Raw genomic sequence first — 21,051 nt, 5'->3', positions numbered from 1 at the left:
TTGATTCGTAAGCCACGGACAGGCCAGGGCCATTCTAAGGCCTCGTCAGCCATGTGTGTGAACAGCGTGAGACGTGGGCCCCGGCAGTCTCTGCCCCACCTAAGGTGGCTTCCCAGCTCTTTTCCCCTCAGGGCAGCAGCCAGTGGGGGAACCCAGTCCTCTCCCCACATCTCTCAAACATCTTGTTGAAAAACAAAACAAAACAAAAACAGACAACCACGCATCTGCCTGGATCTGGAGTCAGAGATGAACGTTCATGACTCTGGTGACCGTGTCTGAAGGCCTGGCCCAGGGAAGTGTGCCTGTAAGGGGCTCCCCTGCCTCTCCTGACCTGGACTTTGGGGTACCCAACACCCCAATCCTGGGAGAAGCTCAGAGATAGGCTGTGGCCACTCCCAGGGGGTACCTCGCAGTCACCACCCAAGATGGGGGACTCATTTTTAGCTTCTCGGCCAATGGGTAATCCCTGCTCTGGGTTCTGCCCGGCTGCCCATCTGGGCACTCCCTCCCCAGGAGGGTGGGCTGAGGCCTGCAGCCGTGTGTCGCCAGGCACACATGTCATCTGGGCACTTCCCTTCTGCACACTCCAGGCTGTAAGGCACAGCTGGGTGAGGGTGTGACAGCACTGCTTTCACTCGGCAGCAGCAAGAAAGGCGGCTTTCTGTGGCTCGAGGGGCCCAGGATGCTCTCAGGCCAGAGGAGAAGGGCCCGCTGAGGGGCAGAGCCTCACCTGGTGCAGGGCTTCCACCACGCGTACCACGTCGTAGAAGATGACCACCGTCTCCCGCTCGCTGAGCCTCTTCTCCTTGATGACATAGTGCTGCAGGTTGATCAGGTCAGCGGTCTTGTCGCTAAAGTCGTGTGCACAGAGGCAGTCCAGGACGAGGCAGATGCGCTTCTTCATCTTCCTAACCATTCGGCTGGATTCTGTGTCTTCAACGATTTCACAGGTGCGGTCCTGGGAGGCAAGGGGGCAGATGGAGCTGGGGCCAGGGCGTCAGAACGCTCCTTTGGAACTGGACACACACAGCAGTGAGGGAGCCTGGAAGAAGCCTGCATGCGTGTGGACGGTGGAGGCCTGAGGCCTGGGCAGCACGGAGCACGGGCTGCTCCGCAGTGCCTGGCTTCCCATGTACTAGTGCCGGGCCCAGCAGGGGATGAGGTTACAGCATCTCAGGTCAGGGCTTCAGGCTTTGATCCCAACGCAAAGGGTTTGGATCAGGGCTGGGCTTTGAAAGCTGAAGGGCCCCTGAGCCCAGTGCACAGGCTGTCCATGGCTCTCTAGGCTTCCAGCAATGACCACTGTGCATGTCCTTCCAATGTCTGTGACGGTGGATGAGAAGTGCTCTGTGTGCCCAAGACAATTGCTTTCATGTGGAAGTGCAACTCCCAGGCAGCCACGTGACAGTGGTTGAGTGTGGCCCTGGCCCCTGACGGCTGGATTCGGGTCCCAGCGCCTCCTGATCTAAGATGTGGAACCTGAGCTCTGGCTTCTCACCTGCAAGTGGGAGCTGGTCACCCCTACCTCATAGGTTACTGGGAATAAGACAGACCAGGCCGAGCACTTGTCCCACCCCAGCCAGGGCTCATTAGGGGGACGCTGCTACCAATACTGCGGCCGCAAGTTCTGGACCCATGTCCTTGCTGAAGAGGTATTGTTCCAAGTAAGACCAAAAAAAAAAGGTGCAACATGGGGGACTCGTATCCCACCAGCTTGAGGTCCTCCATGTCGCTCCCAGCCTCTGAGGAAATCCTGGGGGCTGACTGTCCACACCTCTTACTCTTTCTTCCCCAGAGGGCCCACACAGAGTCCAGCACACAGATGAGTCGAGAAATACGAATCACTCAGGTCCTCTTATCCAAAATGACACAGGCCAAGACCAAGCTTTGGAAGCCGGCAGAAATGAAGTACTGAGAACTCACAATCACAATGCTTGACCTCAAGTGTAAGGGAAACACTAATTGCCAGTGTTGCCTAATGATGCTGAGTGGTCTGTGATTGCAAACCTCGAAATAAAGAGCTCCGTGGGGTGTAGGTGGGGGGGTGGGAGGTGTTCTGATACTCCAGGAAATCAAGCTTGTAAGGATTTTTACTGCATGAAATAACCTCCATGATGAGAGTGCAAAAAGGGCAGCATGGTTCACTGTACACTCTCATGCACCTTCCCACCCACCGAGCAAGAGCAGTCTGAGGCCTGGGGACCTAAGTGACTTGTGGGAGGTCACACCTCCTGATTCCAGGACAGCTGGCTCCAAAACCCGTGTGCACTCCCTGACGCCGCACTGCCTTTCATGTCCCAGGTCCATCCAAGCAAGGCAGCCCTGGCCACAGCATCTGGCTGAGGGTGCTGCAGAGACTCTGCTGGGTCCTGAGCAGGAGACCTCCTGGGCACGTGAGCCCGCTTCTTTATTTCTGGAGACACAATTTCAGTTCTGCCCCAAGGAAGGCTCTTTTCAGGGTACAAGTTGCTAATCAGTACCTTTCCTTGGGGACCTGGAACATGAGAGCACAGGGTTCAGGGACACTTGTTGAACAAACTGGAATTGCCTGGGCAGGCAGAAAGACTGTTGGCACCAAAACAGCCGGGGTGCCTCCAAGTGTCTGTTCTCCCCCTCTGCACTCCCATCCCGGCCTAGCCAATTCCTGACAACACAGTAGAAAGAGCCCGAGGTCTTCAAATGACTTCCTGCTTTCCTCTTTTCTGAAAAAAGTGGCTTTACAAAGAAAGGCTGTAAGATCCCAACCATGTGCCTTGTTGCACTGTGTTTGCCACCTCGGGAGAACTGCAGGGCTGGCCCAGCCTGACCTCTCTCACCCACCGGGCCCAAGAAGTCCTGATGTGCCCAGCATGCAGGGGTCGCAGGGTGAGCTGCCCAAAGTACAGACGTGGCCCCAGCAAGTGCCAGCCCAGGGTGCGAAGACAGGGAGAGGAGGGGACAGGCAGCCACTCACCTGGAAGAGCCCGTGGTGGTGAACCACACCATCCTGCGTGTGGAGGAGGGAAAGCAGAGAGTATTCGGTGTGTAACAGCATCTTGCCTTGCCTCTCCTCTTGGCTTTCTATTCCTTGGTCCCCCCTCTCCTCAAGGGTAAGGATCTTTAGGAAGGCACACACGAAAAAAAAAAAACAACCCCCAAAAACCTTACTTTTACAGAGCAGAATGGCCAGAACAGGAAAAGCAGATCACGTACTACCATGCAACACCTGCTCACACACTCACACACACACCTACGAAGTGAACATTTTTTCTTAATGTGACAGCAGTGTAATTTATGCACAGATAAAGCTCATTAAGTCAAGAGTTGTTCAGAGAGAGGCTGTGAACTTGACTGCTTCTCAGGAAGAAATGGTGCCACTCTTGCTTGCAAGCATAGGTGCGAAGGTGGTGAAAAGGGAGCCAGGCTGACAGGACGGCCCGAGCCCCCAGTACGCCAACCCCCCACGCCTCGCTTACCTTCAGCTGATAGAAGTCATCTGTGCCATCTTTCCTCGCCAAACACTGCACAATGCTTGGCACCGGGGAGTTGCCCAGACGGGGACCTGTGGCAGGGAAAGCAGCTGGCTTACTGCACAGAAGCTCTGTCTATCGTGGCCCCATGTCGCCACGTGGCCTTTGGCTAGTCCTTCTCTGCAGGCGGGTGCCACAGTTCATACCCACTGAGCTCACCCCACGAGGTCCTTCTCCCAGCCTCCCCGCCAAGACTGGAGGGTCTGTGCGCACATCTGCCTGAGGCGCACCTCGCTCTCACGGACATTGCTCGAAAAGAGGAGTTTTTCAATAGTGGGAGCCAGTGTTAAAGAGAGCTCCCACCTGCAGCCTGCCCTTCTGAACCAGCAACTCCAGGTGAGAACCCGGGAAACCACAGCTCTAACAGGACCCCCTGGCAGTGCAATACAGCCGCCCGGCCCGGGTCTGAGCACCAGCTTTGGGGAACCTCTGCGGATGCACACTGCTTGTCGTCCTGCGACAGCACGCTGCCTGAGCTTTCAGAGAACCTAGGTCAGATAAGGTCGCCACATCACTGTCCCGCTAAAAACCCTGAACAGTGCTCAGCTGCCTTTAATATGCAATCGAAACCCCCTTTTTTGACCTCCCCAGTCTTGCATGACTTGATTCCTATCCATCTTTCTAACTGGTTGTTTCCCTACCCCACTCACCATACTCCAGCTTCACTGGCTTGTTAATTCCTAGGATATTAAACCCTTTCCTGCCTCTGGGCTTCTGAGTTAGCTGTTCTTTCTGTCTGGAATGCTTTTCCCAAGGCTGGCTCCTTCTCATCCTCGGCTGTCAGCTCCCACGTCACCTGCTCACACAGAACCTCCCTTGTCTGCACCATCTCCGGGCCCTTCTTCCCCTCACATCCACTCATTTGCTTCCTTCCATGTACTTACTGCCCCCAGTGGTGATCTGTGTGCTGTTTACTCTGTTTCTTTTCGCAACTAGAATGTTAGGTTCTGTGAGGCAGGAACGTGACTGTCTCATTCGCTGCTGGGTCCCTGGCAAACAGCACGGGTCTGGCACGGAGCGGGCACCATTAACTCCTTGCTGGAGACTGGAGCTGGAACGACCCCGTGCCCTTAAGTCCAGATGTTGTTCCTCCAGCAAAACTCACACCTGGTCTCTGGCTGCTAGGGGAGTCGGGGTCTTCAGAGCCCACCTCATCTGCGACCCTGAAACCTGGACTTGCTTGGGCCTCTAACATCATGCAGAAAGACCCCGATGCTCCTCTGGACCACTGGGAACACCTGATTCTATAGGGTTTCTGCGCCAACTTTACAAGAAGTTTCAGGGGCTATCCCAAGTGCTTTATCAAATTAATTGTGCCCTGCAAGAAACAGTCCAAAAAATACCTTAGATGATGGCCCCCTGGAATCTAATGCAGCTTGTGTGCTTCCTGTGGGTGGCATCCGGGAGGAAGAGATAGTCTAGCTCTCAGCTGAGACTGATCTAAGGCTGGTGTAGCTACAACAAAAGTGAGGCTCTTGGTACAGGGCCTCAGATCTTCCACCGACATAGCAAAGACTGTAGTTAAGGTGGTGAAGCCGGGCCAGACCGAGGATGCCAGTGCGCCCAGCCCCTGCCCCCAGCACTCCTACTCACCCGGGGGGTTGGGGGGAGGCTTACCCAGGATGAAAGGTCCGGCTCTCTTCGCATTATTTCCAGAAATCCCACTTCCTAGAGCCTTGGCCCTGGCCGACGTTTCCCCAGCTCCTCTGTCTGATGCTCTCCGCTTCATTCTCGGCTCTAGACAAGACAGAAAAGAGCCCCTCTCACTGAGCAAGTCAGCGAGTTTCCTTATGCTATAACCCAGCCTCCGAGCCTCTGACTTGGCGATGCGTCACACAGCTGCTGCTGCCGCTGCCACCTCCTCCCCCTCCCAGAGGAGCACTGAAGGTTCCTGGTGACAAAGAACCTGGGCTTCTTTACTCGGGATTAATTAGGGACTCGAGGTGAGTATACTTCAAGGCAGCAGGTACAGGCTCCTGAGGCGGACAGCCAGCTTGCCTCAAAGGGGCTAGTCAAATGCAGAGAACCCTGAGCTTTGTGCACATATAGATCGGGGTGCCCAAGAGACCACCACGGAGAGGAGAGCTGGCCTGGAATTGACTCTTCCCAAAGTGAGGCTTTCCCTCCAAACCCCGATCACCAAGTGGCCTGACGTGCTGATTCCTCGGTCCCACTCCACCCCCGATGCTCTGATATGTAGGGTGTGGGCCCCAGAAAATGGCATGATGGATGTGAGGACTGAGGGATTCTTATGCCCACGATGTGTGTGGGTTACTGCCCTGAGGATCCCCTCTTTTCTCCAAGTCTCCTTGACTTTGAGATCCTCTCAGTTGGAAGAACTCTTCAAAGTTGTCAATGGGGGGGGGGTTGCTTTCTCTTCCCTTTCTCCAATTTTCAACACTTTCTTTAATTTCTTTGAAAACAAAAACATACTGTGCATTTAGGAGCCAATTAAAGGACACTAATGCAAGTTGTGACCACTTTGACCTCTTCCAGGGTTAAAATGAAAGGTTGAGCCCTGGCTGGAGTGGTTCAGTGGACTGAGTGCTGGCCTGCAAACCAAAAGGTCACTGGTTCCATTCCCAGCCAGGGCACATGCCTGGGTTGTAGGCCAGGTCCCCAGTAGGGGGCGTGTGAGAGGCAACCAATGGATGTACCGCTAGCAAATCAATGTTTTCCTCCCTTTCCTTCTTCCTTCTTTCCCCCCTAAAAAATAAAATAAATAAAATATATTTTTTAAAAAAGGTTGACATAGGAGCCAGATTCTAGGAGACATTAACCTGTGGATATGAATTATAAAAAAAAGAAAAAGAAAAAAAGTCCCTCCTTCCAGCTCTCCACAGTTAGCACCTCAGGGGGCGCAAGGCACAGAGCACACAGACGAGCTCCGCAGAGAAGGCAGAGGGTCCCAGGGATGCCCGGGGCGGCCGGCTGCCCAGTCCTGAGGAGAGGTCCTGGCCCAGTGTGGGTGACAGTGCTTAGGGCAAACTTCCCAGGGGAGGTGCTACTGGGGTGGGCCAGGCGAGGGGCCAGGTCATTCCGGGCAGAGGGACCTGGTGAGCAAATGCACAGAGGTAAGAGATGGCACACAGGCAGCCAACTCCAGCAGTTTGTGTGGCTGGAACATACAATACGAAGTGGGGAGTGGACAGACGTAACCCAGAGAAGGAGCGAAGGCCACATCTAGGGGACCTGATGGCTGAGTCGGGAGTGGAACCTTTAGGGGGCCGAACACTCAGTCCTAAACTTCTGTAATTTTCTTCTTCATAGAAAAGTAACCGGCCTTCCCTGCAGAAACATTAGAAAACACAAATACGCAGCCCTGGACGGACGGACGGCTCAGTCCGTTGGGGCTTGTGGGTTCCATCCCCACCAGGGCACCTCCGAGAAGCAACCAATGAATGCATAAATAAGTGGAATAACAAATCACCCCGTCCCCTCCCCTCCCCTCTTTCTCTCTCAAACCAATGAAAAAATGAAGAATATACAGATATGCAAAAATAAGAAAAGAAGCACCGGTGCTCTCACTGCCCAGATGTAACTGCTGTTAACATTCGAGCAAACTTTCCTGTGTACTTACTACCTTTTTTTCTGTCTTCTCTTAAAAGATTTTATTTATTTACTCTTCAACAGAGGGGGAGCGAGGAAGAGAAACATCAGTGTGTGGTTGCTTCTCATGCACCCCCTGCTGGGGACCTGGCCCACAACCCAGGCATGTGCCCTGACTGGGAATCGAACTGGTGTCCCTTTGGTTCGCAGGCTGGCATTCAGCCCACTCACCCACACCAGCCAGGGCTGCCTGGCTAACTTCTACGCAGCCCTTTCAGTTTAAGTATCACCTCCTCAGAGAAGCCTTCTTTGATATCCCCACCACCAGTGGGTTCCAGTTAGTCTCACTTGGTATCCTGCAATTTTAATAGTTTCACCCACAGCACTTTCTACATTCTGTGGTTATGTACTTATTTGTATGCTTATATGCTTAATGCCTTCCTTGCACCACTAGATTAAAAATTCCATGAGGAAAAAAAGAACATTGCTCCCCAAATGCCAGGCCCAGCAGATGCTCTGTGAACGGCGGGATGCCCTCCCTCCAGTTGGTGATGATTCTTACCAGGTCAGCAGCCCTGCGCAGGAGCGGCCCCTGCCCTGGCGGGTACGCCGCTTTCATGCCGTTCTGGCCCTGGCCTCCTGCTTCCTGGCGCACTCAGCCTCCCTCTTCTCCTGGTTCCCAGGAGAACACTGCGAGGGCCTCACCATATCTGTGTAGATGCTGCCTAGGCGCCTACGCACAGGCTTGGTCTAGACAACAGTTTGCTGGGAGCAGCTGCGACACAGACAATGAGTGGGCTCAGCCTGACCCCACCCACCCCACTCAAGATTCAACTCAAGCAAACGGCACGGGAACTGCTCCAAAATGCAGGCAGACAGAAGGATGGGAGCAGATGGGCAGAGAGAGGGAGAAGATGCTGCTGGCAGGGGAGAGGCAGCGAGGCCGCTTCCCTTCCTGAGCATCCCTTCCCGCCACCCAGGCTGGTGGACGCAAAGACGGCAGCGTGAGGCAGCAGGCCTGGGGAAGCAGACGCTGCTGCGGGCTCACTAGTGAGGTGAGCAGAGACTCCCGAGGACAGACCCTCCCGGACTTCCTCTCCCGCTGACACACGGCAAGGGTGTGCCCACTTTCAAATCCTTCTCAAGTGTCCCCACCCCAGGCACACCTGCAAAGGCTCCCACAGAGGAGGCCACTTTGAGGGATCCTGGCTTCCCAGTGAGATGTGCAATGTGGCAGCTCTGGCTATCCTGGTCTCAGAAGGGCTTGGGGCCGGGCTCCTCCAGAGCCACTGGTCCTTAGGCCCAGGCTGGCTAAGGGGCGGCTGTTAGCTGGTGTTTCCTGGGCCCACTGCTCCACTCCACAGGCACTTATCGTTCGTGGCTTGGAAGTCTCTGGAGCTTTACATCTGTCAAGTATCCCGTGTGCTGTCCTCAGCTGTCCATCATGGTTGGTTCCCTCAGAACCTGGACCCAATGGGAAGCTCAGTGAGGCAACAGTGGGGGTGAGGGATGGAGGCTGAGAGCCCAGCCTGGCAGCCCCGCCTCCTGCAGGCTGTGCTCCTCACTCTGGAAAGCCGGGGGTTCTGTCTGCTTGGCCCAGCTGAGGGAGCACATCGTGGGCCTCAGTGTGAGAGGGCCTTAGCTCCATGACAGCCACCAGAGGAGAGGAGGCCTGCCCGACCCTGTCATCTTGGGGTTCGGGTCATGTCACCCTACAGCTGCGGGGCCATGTGAGCCCAGCTCTCCCAGAAGGCAATGAAGGCCAGGCTATTAGCAACACACAGGGCTCTAAGGCCCATGAAGCCGAGTCCAGGGGTGCAGTGTGACAGGGGACAGCAGAGCTGGGTGGGGTAGAGCAGGGCAGGACTCACTATGGCAACACACAGTTCTACATGGTGGATGTCCCACCAACCCTAAAAGCAGGTGGGCTGCAAAGAAAGAAGGTACTGAGGCCTCCCGAGCTCAGTCTTTCCACCCAACTACAAAGTTGGGTGTAGGCACCACCCAACTACAAAGCAGCTAGAGCCTGGCCAGGGCAAGGAGGGGCCCCTCACTTTTACCAGCTGCATCCCCACAGGCCTCCACACAGGTGCGTGTCCCCAGACAGTGGGTACGTCCATGCGCATAGAGTCAGAGCAAACCCCTACTCCCCACAAACACGAGGGGCACCTGCTCACATGCACAAGTCCTGCATTCCACCTCATCATAGGCTTCTTGCTCTGGGTTCCTGGAGAGGTGGGTGACCTTGCAAACCAAACAGTTGAAGGCAGAGTGCAAGGGCAGACCCCATAAGGAGCAAACGGCAGACCTCAGCATAGTGCAGTGCTCGCTGTGTGTGTGTGACAACAGCAGCTTCTCTTTGCACTCCTGCTGGGAGCTGAAGGGCTGTGTCTACACTGCAGAGTCAGACAGAGCTGACGCTATCCATGTTCATGCTGTGCCTGTCGGCAGCCCCCTCCCATCCCCATGTTCCCTGGCTGTCAAAACGAAACAGATGAAAAGTTCCTGAGCGGTGCAGGCTTCTGTCTTCTGGACTTGACCTCTGGCAGTGCCCACTGAATGCAGGGCCCTGCACCTTTGTCCAGCCCACCTGGCACCTGGAAGCATGCATAGAGCTCCCACCCATCCCCAGCCTCGATCCTACTTGCCACGTGTTAAGGGACTATGTGTCCAGACCCACAGCAGATCCCAGGAGGAGGGCAGAGAGTCTCTGCCCACAGGACGTAGAGGCAGCAGAACAAAGTGGTTAGAGCGACGTGCCTTGGTTGTTTCCCGTCACGACAGAAAATCTGTACAGCGCTTGAGGGTGAAAGGACTGGGGGCTCCAGGGGTCCTCTGTGTGGCCCCATCCTGTGCCTGAGGCTGAAGGGATCACCCTTTACCCAACATAACCCACACCGGGTGGGAACCTCTGAGCCTGAGCAAGGGTTCACAGCAAGCCAAACCTGGGTGCAAAGCCCAGCTCCATCACTTAGTAGTGATGAGATCTTGGACAAATTACTTATTCTGATCTACAAAATGGTATACAATATCCAAGTTGGTCTAAGGATAAGCGACAGCCCACACAGAGCATCTCATCGGCACTGTGAACACGTGACGAACTGTATGTGCTGCTGTTAGCTTAAACACAGTAGCTCTGAATTTCTCCTGACCAAAAAGAAGGGGATAGTTAGGTACTAAGTTAGGGAGGTGGGGAGCAGAACAAATCAGGCTAAAGGTTCGAGAAACCTTCAACCTGCTGTCTGCTGGCCTGAGATTACAGGCGGGGGGGTCTGATGGCCAGCCTGAGTCACGTGTTCAGCTCAGCATGGGGAAGAGAAGAGGCCTGGGGTTGGCTGAGCTGTGGAGGAGCAGGGGGCCGTGGGCAGTGCCAGGCGCTCGTGCCGTGGCAGAGGGTGGAGCACGGCTGTCTCTTGGGCCGAGGGGAGTGCCTACTGTTGGGGCACCAGCTGGCAATCATCAATGCGGGGCACAGTGAGGGACCATCTAGCAGGATGAGGCCACTCCAAACGGGTCCTCCATTATGATCCAGGTGATGGAACTAAGACCTAGTACCTCTGGTCCAAGAGGCCTGGAGCAGGACTGGGGGAGGGGACAGAGCACATATACTAGGCCGTCAAACTTTTACTACCTAAGGACATAACTTCTGGGGATGTACATTTGTCAAAATGACTGCATGGTACAGTTAAGAGATCTGTGAAATTCACTGTGTGTAAATATACTTTAATTACTGAAAAAGCAAGCTGACACGTAACCAAACGATCAAAGTGAATACCACACCACCAATAGCAGAGCAAACTGACATGTTACTCTGATATGATACACTTAGAAGGATACAACTAACTTTTTTACCAAAGAGGTATAAATTAGTCCTGATCATGAATCAAGTCCAAACTGAGGCACATTCAACACAACAGGTGCGTATGCTTTAAAAACATCAATGCCAGAGTTTTTAAAGGCTGAAGAACTGGCCAAGCCTATGTGGCTCAGTGGGCTGGAGCGTCCACCCGCAAAACCGAAAGGTCACAGGTTTGATTACTGGTCAGGGCACACGCTGGGGCGGCGGCACGTAGGTTCCATCCCAGCTGGGGTGCCCACGAGGGGAAACTGATCAATGTTTCTCTCTCTCTCCCCCACCTGCCCTGCTCTCTAAAATCAGTGAGCATGTCCTTGGTTGAGGATTAAAAAAATAAGAATAAAAAAGGCTGAAGAACTGTTCTAGATTGAATGAGACTGAAGACCTGTGACAAGTAAATGTGATGGGCTGTCCTAGGAGTGAGGGGGTTACAAAGAATATGCCTGGGCAGTTGGCAAAACCTGAACATGAACTGTATACTAGATAACAGTACTGCATTGATGTCACATTTCCTGAATTTGGAAACTGCATTCTGGAATAACACAGGACACAGAAGAATGTCCCTTTTTTTTAGGTGACAGATGCTAGCATTCAGCACGGAAGGGTTGTGATGTCTGTAATTTACTCTCCGGTGCCTGGAGACAGAGGAGAAAGTGCAACCTTCCGAAAACGATCCCGAGGCCTGGGAGGAATATGCTGTCCAGAGTCACAGGTCTAGAGGGATTTCTGGCCGGTACACGGCCCGCAGGGCAGAACCTGGAATCTCATGCTTGTTGGGCAGAGCCAGCCTGATATGAACAGTTCAGTCTTGACTGAACCCGGCGCTTCCTCACCCCAAACACTGTGCAAAAGGAATGGGGAATGGGGAACAGGGGAGTGGGAAAAAAGCCTGTGTGCAATCTCCAGGCCTGCCACCTGGTGGCGTCTTTCTGCAGCACATCTTCAAAGGGTTTCTCCTGGCAGCAGGTTCAAGGTGATGAAGCACACTGCTCCCCATGAGGCTGATCAGGAAGGATGCAGGAACAACTGCATTAGAAGACCCCACCTTGGCTACTAGCTACCGGTGTAACTGGGGCTGGACAAACAGATTCCAACAGGCTGTACTTGCTCCCCTGCTGGGGGGCCTGAGGCTGCAGTATCCGTCTGCCTCTGCTGTGGGGGGTCCTCCGATGTTCCCGTGGTGTTCGGGAAGAAACAAACTCCTCAGTGAGCCTGGCTAGACCCAGGAGGCTACCTCTCCAGCGTCACTGCCCTTATATGCCTCCTAAATCCAGCCACACCAAATGACTCACAGTTCCCTGACTGTGCCATGCACACCCTTGCCCTGCCCTCCTCTCGGGCTGGTTTGTCCTTCCCCCTCGGTCCTCACTTGTCACCTTCTGCAGCAAGTCTTCTCCTTTTCCAGCTCCCACAACACCTGAGCATACCTCTGGCCCCTCCCACTGTGCTGTGACCATCAGTTTACTTGTCTGACGACCTCCTACCCCAGTCTGTGGGCGCTCCTTTGGGAAACACCCCAACTCGCCTCTGCCTCCCTGCACCCCGCCCAGTGCCTGGCAAACTGCTGAGTGGGAAAACACAGAGTGCAGAACCGTTCGTTGTGCACCCAGAAGGTACTACAGCCCACGCTGGGGCAGGGGGCAGAGCTGGAGATCACCCAACTACCGGCCAGGGGTTAGAGTGGGACCCAGGAGAAAGTATGGATGGTCCACCAGCTAATGGCAGCAGTGGTGCTAGGAAGAGTTTGTCCAGGAAGTCTCCTGTCAGAAACGTCTGCATGCCTGAGGCAAGGCGTTCTGGGCTGGCTAACTGCCAGGGGTGGCGCTTAGACAGTGCGGGCTGCTGGTGACAGCCTCCCCAGAGGAATGGGCCCAGCAAGTGCAGCGCGGGCCCACCCCCTCACTGGCACCGGGAAGACCCGCCCCCTTTTTGCTGAATTCAGCTAAAAGACATGCTTTCCTGGAGCAAGAGGGAGCTTGGGAGGACTGGCCTGGCCGGCCCCCTCCACCAGCAACCCGTCCTAGTGTGAAGGTTCTTCTGCTGCTCAGAAACATTCCGACCACTCTCACTTCCCCCCAAAAAGAGAACTTCTGGCCCAGCATGTCTTTAGCTGGCCACACTTGAAATGACTTGACAGAACTGAGGTGAGCAGGGGGAGATCCGAAGACCCACTCCAACCAGGACGACCGGTGGGCCCTGCTTTACGGACACACCCTCCACACCAGAGCACTGCCGGCTCCCGCCACACGCCCCGAGCCCCTTTCTGAATGGTGAATTTCAGGCTCAGAACCCACTGTGAGGCCCACACCCTCACGTGGACGAACTCCTGTACAAGGCCTTACAGCTTACAAAGCACTTTCAAATACTCTATTGTTAACTGCTCCCCGCCTCCAGACACATTTTCTAGAAGAAGAAAGGCTCAGAAGTACTCCGAGAACTGCTTAAAGCCTTCTGGCTAGTTGTTGAAAGAGGCCACCTGTGTGAGCACAGGTTTTCCAGTGCTGAACCCCACATATTGCCGGCTGACCACACTGCGCCCTCGGCGGCTTTCCCCACCTGCCGTCGCTGTGCTTCAGGAGTGCCGCTGACCACGGAACCGACAGTACCCTCTGGACTTCCTCAGAAGCAGTCATTCTCCTGGAATCAGGGAGTGGCCGAGCCAGAAAGCTGCAGGTGAGCCGGGAGAGGGGCCACGCTTGTCCCTGGAGAAGGAGGTGTTTCGGGCCCCCCTGAGCAGGGTCCTCTGGAGAAAGGAGCCGTGTCCGGGGTCACTGACACACGCTCCCACCAGCCAACAAGGCAGTGTCCTCCACGCGTCCCGACCCAAGCACCCTGGGAGCCACCCCCACCGCACCCCAACACTCACAGGTGGGTGCTTCCACCTGCGCCAACCTCCCTATAGGCCCGTTCTCCATCTAGGAAGGCAACCCACGGAACCAGGAGGAATGCACGGAACTGAGTGTTTCGGACCATGGACCAGTTGCTCGAATGTCAGCTGGGAGAGCGAGGTGAATTCTGGGGTCAGGTAGCCCGGTTTCAAACCTCAGCTCCTCTCACTCACTTGCTTTGTGACCTTGAAGTAGTCACCAACCCTCTGTGAGTCACTGCCACTCCGTGCGCCTTTCTCCTCATCTTTAAAAGTGGGATGACCAAGGGACCAGAGAGGACGCTGTGGCTGGTGGTGGCAGGGCTGTGCCGGGTGGAAGGTGAGTGTCCCCTGCTGCCGTGACCTTCCTGGTGATAAGTCTCTCCAGGCAAACTGTCTTTTTAACTGCCATTTGCCAGGAGCTGGTCTTACTGTTTCCTAGATTTCCTTTATTTCTCACAGCTTTATGAAGGAAAGATTTCTCCCTTGTGTTGCCCACAAGCCAAAGCCTAGAGATCCTGGCCCAGCTCACCGGCGGGGCGGACGCTGCCCACGGCCAGTGCTCTTCTGTTCCTGCCGGCTGGCCGGAAGGGGGCTCCGTCTGAGGCCTCCTCCTTTCAGGTGGAGTGACAGCCGTCTCTGAAGCAGCCAGGAACCTTCTCCCTGGCAGCTGTAGGCTACAAGCGATCTCCCCAGGAAGCCTCTGGAAGCCATTTGCTTCTGAGCTCAGAGGGATGCTGAGGAGATGGGGAGGATTAGTAATCCCTGCTACAGCCCGGGCTCCCTGATGACAAAGATCCATGCCTGCACTGTCGTCTTCGGTGTTCCAGAACAGCATGCTGGTTCTGTGCCTCTTTAAAACGCAGGATATGTATAGCTCCAGTGTGTCAAGAACACATAACATCATGCCGCTGCTCTTTAATCGCGCACTTCACTGCCTCGGGGGTACCGCGGGAACTGCTGCTTCTGCCCTGAGCTCCCTCTTCTTGCGCAGGCTGAACCCCACCCCCTGCAGTCCTGTTCTTGGCCATGTGGGAGAGTACCTGCCGCAGCCAGGGAGGAAGTGACTCAGCCCAGTGGGAAGTGGGAGGGGCAGCAGAAAGAGGGCCCTGTGCCTGGCTGCTCCCCCTCAGTCCTCCGTTGCTGCCTCCCCTCACTGGACTACAGAGGGCTGAGTGCGTAAGGCCGGAGGGCCTGCAGGGCCTAAAGACCCTGCTGCTCACAGGAAGCCCGGCGTCTGCAGCTCCTGGTCCAGCTCTAGTCTCCTCCAGGAGGCAAAGTCTCTCTCTCTCTCAATATACACACACACACACCACACACACAAGATTACGTAATCAGCAATGTCCCTCCTCACCCCTCTGCCCCAAGGAGAAGGAGGAAGTTCCCACTGGGCACCTCTGTGGCCTCTGTGAAGGCTGGGGGGCCAGACTGGAGGCTAACAGCCCCTGACCAGAGGGCGTGCCTTTGAGTGGACCTGGGACAAAGGCTCCAGGGCTGGGCACACAGAGGTGGGCCAGCAGACCCCTCTGGGGCCAAGATAAATGGCATAAGAAACCAGTTCCTGTGGATGGGTCATGGGACTTCACCAGCAGTCACTCTAAAAGCCACCAGAGCAGAATCCAGGGCAGCTTTGCCAGCCCTGCCACCAGCTCACTCCTCCCAAGGGCCTCCGGAAGCAGCTGATGTGACAACAAATAATCCGTCACTGTGTGTGGGTGTAGGAGGAGGAAGGGACAGGCTTAATAGTTCTTTCTCAAGCGGTGCTGCCCTGGTACCTCCCACCCAGAGAAGCAGCCTGCGAAGCAGCACAGCGCACCGGCTTGGCAGACATTCTGGTGGACTCCTGGCTCATGCAGGGTAGGGGGCTTCCGCCATGCGCAGTGATGGCAGACTGAGGCCCTGACAGCCCTCCTGTCATGCCAGCCTCCCTACAACTAGGGGGGACCCTTGCATGAACCGGGAGCCCGAGTGCGGGAGGCACCACGAATGCTGTTTCCTCCGATCCCAGACTTCCAGAGTAACTGATGGGACAGCCCAGGCCAGGCCCGGGTGCCTGGGATTCTCTCTCTTTACACTGTTTCTAACAGCAAAAATCACCACCATCATCCTGTGAGTAAGGCAATTTGGACTGGGGCTAGCAAACTGCCTTTCCTTAACTGTCTCTATCAAAAATTCAATTAAATTTCACAACTTTGACAAGGAACAAAATAGCTCACGTTCTGCAGTTCTGCTGAACACTGCTGGCTGTGGCTGCTCGGAGGGACGAGGTTGCAGAGGCAGACTTGGCTGTCAGACTGCCCCTGTGTGGGCCGTTCAGAGGGGCAGGTAGGCACAAGGGCCTCACCTGCTCTGAGCCTGAGAGGCCAGCCCTGGCTGGCCCCGGGGCCACAGACCACCGTGGACGGACACGCTCCATGCGCTGGCAAGCACACACTCACTGCACATGCGCTCACCTGTGTCTCTGGAGACAGTGAGCTCCCCAGACAGGGCCCAGGGTCTTGTCTACCTGAGAACCCTGCACAGGCCCGACAGGTGCTCAGATGACACGCATCAAATGACAGCTGACAATGTGAAAGGAAGTGCACACATCTCAGGCACGGAAACTCCAGTTCCAGGGGTTTATCTTGCACATACCCTCACCCAAATTCACAAAGATCAATTGCAGAAAAAAAACAAAAAACCCACGAAGACAAAACCCACTCCCCTTCCCCAGACAGAGAACAATCCAAATGTCTACCATGAGGGGACTGGTTCACTTCGTCGCGTTCCACCCAGACAACAGAATCCTGTGCAGCTTTAAGACGGGGAAGCCACACCAGCTGATAGATAAAGATGTCTACGATACATCACATTTAAAAAAGGCAAATGCAGAACTATTTGTATAATACGATCCCACTTGGGGAAAACAAAAGACTATACACACTTCTGAATATGCACAGGAAATTTCCCAAAGAAACTTAATAACGGATTCCTCTAGGCAGTACAACTAGGGGCCCAAGCAGAGGAGGGAGAGTTTTGTTTTATATTCTGCCACATCGTTTCACCATTTTATCATAGATTACTATAATAATTTGTAAAAATCCAAAAATGTTCTGACCCCATTCAAACTGTGAAGGGCACGATGGTGTCAGGGGAAGGTGGGCCCGAGGGAAGGCTCACGGAGGAAGGGAGCCTGGGCCGAACACGTGTGTGAGTGGAAGGGCCCTGAATCGGGGGCCTGTGTGCTGACCCCGGGCTGCACAGGAGAGCAGGGGCAGGAGGGACAAAATCACCACTCCTGGTGCACTTGTAAACATAGGGAACTCCCTGCTTGCCACCTGGTATCCATATGGGCTGGGAGGACCAGCAAGCCACTCAAACGGGAGACCTGGAGGCTGGCTCATGATGCTGTTTGGGGGATGCAAACAGACCTGCCAGCAAAGAGCTCACCTGCCTGGGCCTCTCACTAGAGTGAGCCCCCGAGTCCTGATGGCGGGCCTGGCACCAGGCTGAACCTGCTCTAGACAGGAACACCTCACGTCTAATCCTCATTCCTACCTCTGCAGCAAGAAGCACATGTCCACTTGATAGAGGAGGAAACTGGGGTATGGGATAGGAAGTGACTTGTCCAAGGTCACTCATCTAGGAAGTGGCAGAACTGGGTTCTGAAGCCAGGTGTGATCTGAGCCTGAGCCCTTAACTGCAGACTGACGTGGCTGAAGGTCTCCGAACCCACTACTCCCAGGGCAGGGTGGGAGGGACTGGTCTCTAGGCAGTAGCAGTTTCCACTCTTCCGGCAAAGCGGATTGCTTCAGCTTTATCAGATCCCTTCCAGCTCTGCAGTTCTAGGAGTCCAAGACCCCATGTGGCTGGGCTCCCTGGGGCCAGAGTCTGGCCAGGATGGAGGAATGGGATGGTTCAGGCTCCAGAGTCATGCAAGTGCAGGGCAGAAATCCAGCTCGGCCCTTGCTGGCTGTGTAACAGTGGACAGGTTGCTTAACCCCTCTGAGCCTGGGGGGTTAAGAGAAATTCCCCTCTGTAAGAGAAATAACCCTTTCCTCCTTAAACGTGAGAAGGATTCAATATGTACCACAGAGTGCTTAGCCGAGGACCTGGAAGATAGCGGGGATCCTTGGTTTTTAGCTTTTTTCCTCTGTTCCTTCAGGAGAGGCCGCCTCGGGAGAGGAGTCAGAAAAGAACACACCCTGCAGAACCTGCCCCAAACACAGTAACGCAGAAGCCCCTTATCTATCGCAAAAAGGAGCGGGACTCTCCCTCTCCAGAGCTGCAGATGCCAACACTGGGGTTCCAAAAGCCCCATGGGAGTTTGGGCTACACTAGTCCCCAGGTCTCTCCCAAGAGGATGAACTGAGTCTCTCCCTAAAAGCACCTGCTGCTCCCTTATCACATCTTGAACCACCTCTGCCCTAAGCCCACAGACAAATGACAGGCGCACCAGTCCTGCTCTTGACAATGCCCACGGCAATGTCCAGGCCACTTTCTCTTCCACCTGGTCCCTTGGGTCACAGATTCCCTAAAGGCTAAAGATCCTCTATCTCTTCTGTCAAGTAGAGGGTAGTGTCTAAACACAGTTACAGGGGACAGCTTCATTCTGAATGGCAAGAGTCCCTCTCAGTTTTGCTGCCTCCTGCTTTCTAACAACTCGGGTTTCTTGGACTCCCCAGGCTGCCATACCAGGTGGTCTAAACCACGCCCAGGTCAGGTTGCCATTTGCCAGAAGAGGGGCTGCAGCCCCCTCAGGAAGGGGGACCTCGACCCCAAAACATTACTTTTACTTGCTAAGCAAAAAGCAGGCTGCTCTAGTTTATTATAAGGGGGCCTGGAAATTCTTTAAATAATAGTAATAAAAGGTACTTTTTGAAGGAGCAACCCCTCTTCTAGAATTTATTCTGCAGATACCTAAGTTCACATGTATACAGGGAGTCATTTCAGCTTTGTTTGGAGAGCAAGAGACAGAGAATCACCTAAGTACATCAGAAGAGATCTTGCTGGATAAATTGCATCCAAGGTGACGACACAGCTAAGCCCCCAGTGATCCAGATGCACGCACACTGAAGTGGAACCATCTCTAGGAGAGTCCGTAAACCAGAGCAAGTAACAGCATACTTTCCCCCTTTGGGGGTCTTTTGATCGCTGAGCTGAGAGGATATACAGGGCTGCTGTGGGCCAGGAGACCCTCAAAGCCATAGCCTCCCCTGAGCAGGTAGAGGAGAAAGAAATGCTCTTAATTCAGGCCCCTTTCTTTTCCACACCTCATGTGCAAGGATAAACCCTGCGAAGAGCTCTGCAGTTCCAAAGGGCCTGTTTGAGGCCTCGCCAACAGCACATCCCTCTCCACAGCCCAACCCCATTCAGGTCTAGCTCCACACTCCCCTTGAGCTCTGGAGGACAGAAGCACTTCCCTTGTGGTTCTAAGTGGGTCCTAGGTAGCCTCTGGCCAACACCTCCCCTTCCTGAGAAGAGGAACTGAGTCTGCTGACCCAGCCTCTGGAGTGACTGCAATCTCAAGGTTTCTTTCTAGATAAGATCTCCGAGGGGGGGGGAGCTATCTCTCCCTCCCTCTCGAGGGCAGCTGCTGTGCAAGATCCCATCAGTCTGTCACCTGCTGCAGGACTGTGGACAGCGTCAGACTGGAGGGCTATTCTTTAGGGCCCTCTGAAGGCTGCAGAAATTAGGGGAGTTTCTCAAACACTGAAGCAGTTCACCTCCCTGGGCAAACATGGCCAGAGGAAAGGTGAATGAAGGGGAACTGCCATTCTCTCAGACACTGACTCAGGCAAAACCAGAGGGAAGCCTGTCCCAGGGCCAGACAGGGTGCCACAGACTTCACAACTGATCCAGTCCCGTGAGTGCATGCAGGACACACTGAATGAAGCTGGCCAATGTCACTGGTCAATGTCTTCTCCCAAGCTGCCCTATATTTGCACTATCATTCACCCTGTCACCCAAACCAGGAAACTCAAGGTCACCTGCTGCCGCTGCTCCTCCCTTAGCCATCACTTCCAAACACTACCAGAATCCAGTCGATTTCCCTCAGCAGAGCCTGTTCTCTGCCCTGATCCAGGCCCCCAGTAGCCCTTGCTTTGATTATTGCAACAGCTTCCCGTGGGGACTCCAGATTCATTCTCTCCCCCACCCACCCTCCACCCATAGTCAGAGTGGTCTTGAAAGAGGCAAATCTAATATTCCCTCCTCTTAAAGCATCGCACCACCAAGAGAATCATTAGGTCAGGCATTTTAGCACTGGAGCCTACCTCTCCAGCACGGCCACAGCCAGGTGCCTTCATGCCTTGTGCTTGAACCTAAAGCGCACACTCACCAGCACACGGCCAGGCCTGTGGCACGTGCTTCCCTGCCTGGAATGCTTCACGAGCCCTCGGAAAACTCTACTCGTCCTCCAAGATTTGGTTTAAACTCCCCAGCTCTCCCCAGTCTCCTCCTCGTCCCCCAGGGGAATCAGTCAGTCCGCTGGGTTCCCACTGCATGCTGCACAGACTTGCAAACTCTGTGCTCGTGTTAATTGGTTAGGAGCTCGCCCCGTCCCTGCTACCAACCCCTCCATTCCCCTTCTGCCCCCCTCCGCCCCCTCCTAACCCTAACCCAGCACACCCACAGCAGTGCGCTGGAGCTCATGTGTGTGGAACTTGGGTTCCGCATCTTGAGCTGCCAGAGACACTGATGTGTGAGACATTTCTTGCTGATGCTAATGCAGACGCCGGACTAGGGTCAGTAACGGACACACGTGGAAGAAACGCTAAATACTTTTTCTTGTACTCTAACATGCAAATTTTTCCTCAGCGTTCCTATTTCTATTTTTTAAAATGCTGCTTTTAAAGAGCCAGGCTGAACCATCTGAATGGCTCCTAGGTAAACTCCCCACAGATTCCCTTTTCAGAAAGAATACAATAAATTCTATGATTCTGTGATCCCGTAGGACACTTCTGACCGCACCACGGGACACAGTTCTAGTTGTCACTAACTGCATCAACTAATTCTTGGAAGTTCTTTCCTGCAGTCTATAATAATAGTTAATACTCAGTGTGTGTCAGATACTCAACTTGCCACATCTTACTTAACCCTCACGACTGCCATACGAGGGAGCGGGCTCTGACTGTCCCCATTTCACAGATGAGAAGGCTGAGCATGGACAGAATAAGTAACCTCTGGAGCGCTAGAGACCGGCAGGGCTGGGATTAGAACCCAGATCTGTTGGCAGAGCACAGTTGGCTCTTAACCACCTGAAGCTGTTGCCTTCCCAAAAGGTCAAAGGC

At 54.5% G+C, this 21,051-nt stretch overlaps 1 protein-coding gene across 5 annotated transcripts in view; it reads right to left on the bottom strand.

Annotated features, from left to right (window-relative positions):
* Positions 1-21,051, bottom strand: part of STK40 (serine/threonine kinase 40) — a 35,794-nt gene that overhangs the window by 12,237 nt on the left and 2,506 nt on the right. For 2 of the 5 annotated variants that reach the window (XM_037149311.2, XM_053660406.1), the window contains exons 2-5: positions 5,127-5,246; positions 3,456-3,541; positions 2,954-3,097; positions 731-958 (exon numbers count right to left, since the gene is read on the bottom strand). In XM_037149311.2, the coding sequence (XP_037005206.1) occupies positions 731-958; positions 2,954-3,097; positions 3,456-3,541; positions 5,127-5,238 (570 nt within the window). In that variant the 5' untranslated portion in view covers positions 5,239-5,246. Of the gene's footprint in view, positions 1-730; positions 959-2,953; positions 3,098-3,455; positions 3,542-4,393; positions 4,561-5,126; positions 5,247-21,051 lie in introns of those variants that run through there. The other 3 variants (XM_037149314.2, XM_037149315.2, XM_037149316.2) reach the window with 3 other exon arrangements.

The sequence above is a fragment of the Artibeus jamaicensis genome, unplaced genomic scaffold (assembly GCF_021234435.1).
Source record: "Artibeus jamaicensis isolate MK-2021 breed Jamaican fruit bat unplaced genomic scaffold, CSHL_Jam_final scaffold_847, whole genome shotgun sequence".
Taxonomy (NCBI): domain Eukaryota; kingdom Metazoa; phylum Chordata; class Mammalia; order Chiroptera; family Phyllostomidae; genus Artibeus; species Artibeus jamaicensis.
Note: the sequence above shows the minus strand (reverse complement) of the source record. Positions and strands in the feature narration are given on the sequence as shown.